This window comes from Triticum urartu, unplaced genomic scaffold (genome assembly GCF_003073215.2).
Source record: "Triticum urartu cultivar G1812 unplaced genomic scaffold, Tu2.1 TuUngrouped_contig_6934, whole genome shotgun sequence".
NCBI classification, from domain to species: Eukaryota; Viridiplantae; Streptophyta; class Magnoliopsida; order Poales; family Poaceae; genus Triticum; species Triticum urartu.
In genome coordinates this window covers 1-6,390 of record NW_024117736.1, presented here as the reverse complement: position 1 = coordinate 6,390, position 6,390 = coordinate 1, and the positions used below count along the sequence as shown (strand labels likewise).

General features: G+C 50.3%; 2 protein-coding genes across 2 annotated transcripts; one reads left to right on the top strand and one right to left on the bottom strand.

Annotated features, from left to right (window-relative positions):
- Nucleotides 1-327: 327 nt before the first annotated feature.
- On the top strand, nt 328-2,155 carry LOC125531285 (uncharacterized protein At4g15970-like). Its single transcript, XM_048695698.1, has 3 exons — nt 328-783; nt 865-1,239; nt 1,410-2,155. The coding sequence occupies exons 1-3, from the start codon at nt 574-576 to the stop codon at nt 1,899-1,901; spliced, it is 1,077 nt and encodes a 358-aa protein (XP_048551655.1). The 5' UTR covers nt 328-573; the 3' UTR covers nt 1,902-2,155.
- A 1,489-nt stretch (nt 2,156-3,644) lies between these two features.
- Nucleotides 3,645-6,384, bottom strand: LOC125531286. Its single transcript, XM_048695699.1, has 2 exons — nt 5,286-6,384; nt 3,645-4,030 (listed from the first exon to the last, which is right to left on the bottom strand). Exons 1-2 carry the CDS (start codon nt 6,212-6,214, stop codon nt 4,018-4,020), a joined length of 942 nt encoding a protein of 313 aa, XP_048551656.1. The 5' UTR covers nt 6,215-6,384; the 3' UTR covers nt 3,645-4,017.
- Nucleotides 6,385-6,390: the final 6 nt, after the last annotated feature.

Sequence of the window (6,390 nt, the reverse complement as noted above, 5' to 3'; positions counted from 1 at the left end):
TGCACGTCGAGGTCTCGCCATGAAATTGGCGCCAGTGTCTGTCGACCGGCTGCTGCTTTGCTTGCGGAAGCTTCCCCTCCTCCTCCTCCTCCGGCCGTGTGCACTGTGGCAGCGATGGAGGCATGGCGAACCGTCCAAGCAATAGGACCGGCCCACCCCAGTCATCCGTCGCGTTCGTAATTAAGCTCGGCTGCGAGAGTTCTGAGACCTGGCCATGACCATGCGCGCGCCCTGCTGGTTTCATCTGTCGGTTTGATTGCGGGCAGCCATGTGGATGGCATCGGACCTGGCTACGACCTCGCGTTTGATTAGTCGATGGCGCGTTAGTTAATCACCCCGTCAACGAGCCACCCGTGATGCATAACATGCATAGAATGATACTAGTCCAATAAATAATGGGCCAAGAAATGGTAGCAGTACAGTGAGAGTGGAGAAGGCACGAACTGGCACGGCCTATCAGCGTCCGAGGAAAGCCGGGCTTGCTGCTGGTAGAGTTATAGGAAGCCGCCTCCGAGCTCTTTGCTCCTTCCTTTCCCCTGCATGCCTCGGAGTTGATCCAGCTGCTGCTCCGGCATGGCGATCTCCAAGAGCACCCAGCCCTCGCCGGTGGCCATCTTCCTCTCAGGGGCGGCCTCAGCGACTGCGCTGCTCGTCTTCTTCTACACCGCCACCGCAGGCCCCGCGTGGCCCACGGCGACGACGGAGTTCACCCCTCAGGGAAGCCACGCGGTGGCTCGGCCGGCTTCCGCGCCGGCGACGAAGGCTTCTTCTCCTACCAATGCGGTACTACGATCTACTCGTATTTGCTAGCTCTTCGGCCGTTGCTATCTGATTCTAATCTGCTTAACGGTTTCCTTGGCGCAGACGGGCGGCGGCGACGACGCGTTCGCGCGGATGCTGCGGCGGGCGGCGATGGAGGACCGGACGGTGATCATGACGTCGGTGAACGAGGCGTGGGCGGCGGAGGGGTCGCTGCTGGACTCCTTCCTCGAGAGCTTCCGCGTGGGGCTCAACATCTCGCACCTGGTGAAGCACATCGTGGTGGTGGCCATGGACGAGGGCGCGCTCCGCCGGTGCCGCGCCGTGCACCCGCACTGCCACCTGCTGCTCCCGGACGTCCACGGCCTCGACCTCTCCGGCGCCAAGAGCTACATGACCAAGGACTACCTCGACCTCGTCTGGAGCAAGCTCCGGCTCCAGCACCGCGTCCTCCTCCTCGGCTACAACCTCCTCTTCACGGCACGTCGTCTCGTCGCCATTGCCATTACTTTAGTTTAGTTTTTTTCCATCGTTTTCTTTTCTCTGGAGATCGATCGACGTGCTCTCTCGATCTCCGTTAGAAATAATAATCGTGCCGGCATCTCTCTACCGATCGAGGCGTTGACGAGGTGCGGGGTGCGTGGGTGCAGGACGTGGACGTGGCGTGGTTCCGGGACCCGCGGGTGCACATCACGGCGGCGGCGGACATCACGACGTCGAGCGACTTCTACTTCGGCGACCCGGACGACCTGGGCAACTACCCCAACACGGGCTTCATCTACTTCAAGGCCACGGCCCGCAACGCGCGCGCCATGGCTTACTGGCACGCCGCCAGGGCGCGCTTCCCGGAGAACCACGACCAGTTCGTCTTCAACGAGATCAAGCGGGAGCTGGCGGCGCCGCCCATCGGCGTCCGGATCAGGTTCGTCGACAGCAAGCACGTCAGCGGCTTCTGCCAGCTCGGGCGCGACCTGAACCGGATCGCCACCGTGCACATGACCTGCTGCATCGGCCTGGAGAACAAGCTGCACGACCTCCGGCGCGTCGTCGAGGACTGGAGGCGCTACGTGTCGCGCCCGGAGTGGGAGCGCCGGGCCGGCAAGATCGGGTGGAGGTTCGAGGGAGGCAAGTGCATACATTGATTGATCGATTTGTTGATTGATTGAGATCGACGACGGGGACCGATCGATGCGGGAATGCTCATTGAGAGAGACCGATGGTGCATGGAAGATTGCGAGCGAGCTTCCGGCCTGTCGTTGCTGTGTTTCGCCATTCTGTTCATATTTCAGAAATTAACTAGTTACTACACGCACACATGCTATATTTCTCGAAAAGAGTACACAAAAATTATGCTTTTCTTAGGGAAGAAGAATACGTATTGCTATGCTCCGGTGGATTTTACGGTGTTCAACTGTAATTTTGTTGCTGTCAAGCAGTTAGAGCATCTCAAGCCCAACCCTAATCAGACCTAGTCGAACTCTCGGCCGGTTGAGAGCAACTCTAGCCGATCCCCTAAAGACTACTCCCTTCGTTTTTCAAAGAGTATACTTTCAATTTTATTGGTAAGTCAAAAAAATTTATAGTTGACCGTATTTTATACAATAATACACTAACATTTTTTTCATCGAATTAGTAGCATTAGATTCATGATTAAATATATTTTCATCATATACCTATTAGGTTTCACAAAATTAATATAGTTTTGCACATACTTGGTCAATCTTTGAGATATTTTGACATTCCAACAAAGTTGAAAGTACACTTTTTCAAATACGGAGGGAGTATAATAAAAGAGTAAAATTTTGATTTTACTCCTCTAACAGGCACCTGGCCAATCTCCTCAAGTGGTTAGGGGAGTAAATTTTTTTTTACTCAGCCTATCCGTAGAGTAAATATACTCGGCCTTTAGCTGACCGAGTAAAATCTAGTGGCTTTCCTCGCCCCCTCCGACCCCAAATCTGCCGCCGCATCCCACCACCAGCTCCGCCCCTGGGTCACCACCTCTGTAGCGTCCCACCCCTTTGCCGCCGCTGCAGAAGTTTTGCAGCTGCGGTAGGACGCGAAGTGACCCATGAAGCCGCAACCAAGAAGCCAACAGAACCAGCGACGTCACCCACACCAACCAAAGCGCGCCCTGACCATGGATGCTGACACCTCGAACCTCGCATCCTTCCTCGCCCGCGCCTCGCTAGAGCAGCACAGGCCACAAGGTCGCCCCTAGCGCCCCACCATGCATGGTGCGGACGGAGGCCCCGCTCCAGTAAGGCCGCGAGAAGCGCTCACCAGCATTGCTAGCGTGTCTGAAGTGCACACCAACGTTGCCGGCGTGGCCACCATCATTGCAGCGGTGCATAGCATGTGTTCGACAAAATGTATGACCCAAACGTAAGTTTACTCCATTTATATTTAGGGGGTCGGCTAGGTCTGGTCAAAACTTACTGGAGTATTTTTACTCCACTAAACTTTACTCGGCCATTTTCTCTATTTTTTAGGGGATAGGCTAGAGTTGCTCGGCCATTTTCTCTATTTTTTAGGGGTTAGGCTAGAGTTGCTATTAGCTGTTCAAAAAGTTACGAGTCGCGTTGACCGCCTCTCAAATTTGATTGGTCGAAGGGCTCCACTAAACTTTACTCAGCCATTTTCTCTATTTCTTAGGGGATAGGCTAGAGTTGCTCTTAGCTGTTCAAAAAGTTAGGAGTCGTGTCGACCGCCTCTCAAATTTGAGCGGTTCGAAGGGAGTTCTCAACGAAAATATTCTTACTGAAATCTCAAAAAGACTTATATTTAGGAACGGGGGAAGTAGAAGAAGAGTAGATCGTGCCTTCAACGAAGCTTTCTTTTACTGTTACGTCAGATAGCTACACATCCCTAACTGAAACCGATTCTGTAATATTGATACAGTAAGACGCTTCTCCAAATGCCACAACTAGCAAGCTGTGGAACCAACCCCAGATGCCACAAGTAGCAAAGCTGTGGAACCAACCCCCAGATGCCACAAGGAGCAAGCTGAAGCGGGCAAGCACCGGAACCACACAGGGCAACAAGACGAAACAGAGAAATCAATTGGTCGCTAACAGAGTAACACTACTGATGTCACAGGACAAGAGTGCCTGATACAGTTACATAGCATCCTAATTAATCCACCACTACTTATAAGATGAACACGGTTAGAACTGCTACTGAGGAAATGCAGCCCCGTGCTCTTCGTTTATAGCGCTCTTGACACAAGCAAACCATCCAAAAGCTTCCTAGTCTCCTTCACGTGACATTTCTGTTTCAGAGAAGACATAGGAGAATCCAGATGGAGGTAATTAAGCATCATGTTTCATTCAATTTGCCACTTTAAGCATCACAATAACACCATCGATAGTCAAATGTCAAGTGCACTCAGAAATCAAAGGGATGGATTTGGTCAAGCAATATAGTTTTTATTTCCAAAATTTACAGCAGCATAGGTTAAATGCCTTCGTATCCCAGTCAGACATATTTCCATTTTATAGTTTGTATTCCAACAAAACCAAAACTCCGATATAGAAAGAGAAATGCCACACAAACATAAACTAGCCACTTTTAGCTTGGGAGTACCAAAAGGAAGATTTTCACTGCAATATATCTGAATCACAAATCATGAATAAGGTCAAGAGCACCGGCGTAAAATCCAGCACTCGTGTTTGAGAAAAAGAAGATACGATCCACTAGGCAACATTCTGGGGGGAAACAAGTATTAGCAATCTCATAAGTAGCTTGAGGTTCACAGTTGAGAAGTAGTCTGTAGAAAATTACACAATGGATTTAAGAAATAGGAAATTCCAGAATTTATGGGTTTCTGACTATTTATGTGCAAGAAAACATAGTGGTCAGCATGATAACAGATTGACAAGGCTAGGCATACTTCAGCTCTTAATCCTCTTATACATGCTGTCTCATGTTTTTGTAGGTCCAGTTTGCAATTTTGCACTGCTAGTTCAGATAACTGTGATACAAGTATAGAACAGAACGAGAGATCCATGCGAAAGCAGCAAATAGGACAGTTTTCAGCACCACTACGAATTTTTATTATGAGACTATAAAGGGAAGACCAGGTTCAGGAAGCATGACTTCTGCTGCCAGCACAAACAGAAGCAAGTACTCTCTCCGTCCGGAAATACTTGTCATCAAAATGAATAAAAGGGATGTATCTAGAACTACATCTAGATACATCCCTTTTATTCATTTTGATGACAAGTATTTCCGGACAGAGGGAGTATTCCACAGAGTCACAGAGGGGTCCGCTACAGTCTAATACTTCAATATATGTACAAACAACAACAACCATCGACACTATCATGTGCAATTTTGCAACTAATATTGAGCAAAATTCACTAATGTCGCTTAATTAGTATTCTTAAAAAGGCCTAAGGAATCAATCACATATGTAAAACCACCCCACAACTATACGAAACAGTGAGATGCACGATGCACATTGCAAAACTCTGTAACCTCTACGAGGACGCGATACAGATCACCAAAAGGGGAAAAAGGCACACCTTGTAGGACTATCCACGAGTGCAGGGAATATGGGAGGCCAGCTCATCATAAAAGGATAGATATCACCCAAATGTTGCTCCTCTGATGTCATCTCATACACTTTACGCAGTGTCCTGCACTTGATATCCAAATAGAGTGCACATCGACCCATCTCCAAGAATACAAACTCATTATAGTCCCCCACATGGTTTATCCGGATATCAGCAATAGGCTCATCCTCAAGCAAATTAGCACACATTTCACGCAAACAAATGGTGTCCACCAACAACCAGCTGTCTCCCTTGAGGAGCCATATGTGAAGTTGAAACTCTTTGGCATGGATGAGATATACACCAGAAGAATCATCAGCCCGTGACAGCATGGTGTTGCCTGCTAAGCCAAAACCCACCCCTTGTGGGAGCTGAATTGTCAATAAGATCGAGGTTGTCAAATCCAGGACAACAATTTCATTTGGGTCGCACGGCACATAGATTTTGTTGTGAACGAGCACCCCTTTGGGACTGGATCGTGGATATAGTAGGATGTCTCCTGAGGCCAAGGTAAGATGGGTGCGCCAGACATCATCACCATTTTGCAACACATATACATGCACCGTAGAATATGTTTGAAGCCTGTCGCACTCCACCCTGATATAAAAGTAGGACACGCCATCGCCTTCTTCTTTGGAAAAGAGCTGAATAAAAGTGCATAATTTGCCTTCCCCGAATTTGTGGTGTAATGCTGGGATGGTGGGTATACCTCTCTCGGAACATAGCGGGCTGTGCACCGCAGATATAATTTCGGATCGGCGGTGATTGAAGTTCTGTACGTGCAAGCAGGTGAGGACGCTGCCGTTCCAGCATTCCATCATGTCTGCGCCCTCGTAGGTGTCCAGGCTGAAGCTTGCGCGGCGGACGACGGCATCGAGCCCCGGAGGCTGAGGCAGCATCGGGAAGAAGCGTGCGGCGGCGTCCGGATACTCCCTTTGCGCGAGGTAGAAGCCGAGGAGTCTGGGCGGGTGGAGTTCGCGGAAACGGCGGAGGAAGGCGCGGTCGGAGGCGTGGCTGAGCCAGAGCCTGCAGACTCCGGCGGCGCGGACGAGGCTGGTGGGGCAGCCGACGCGGA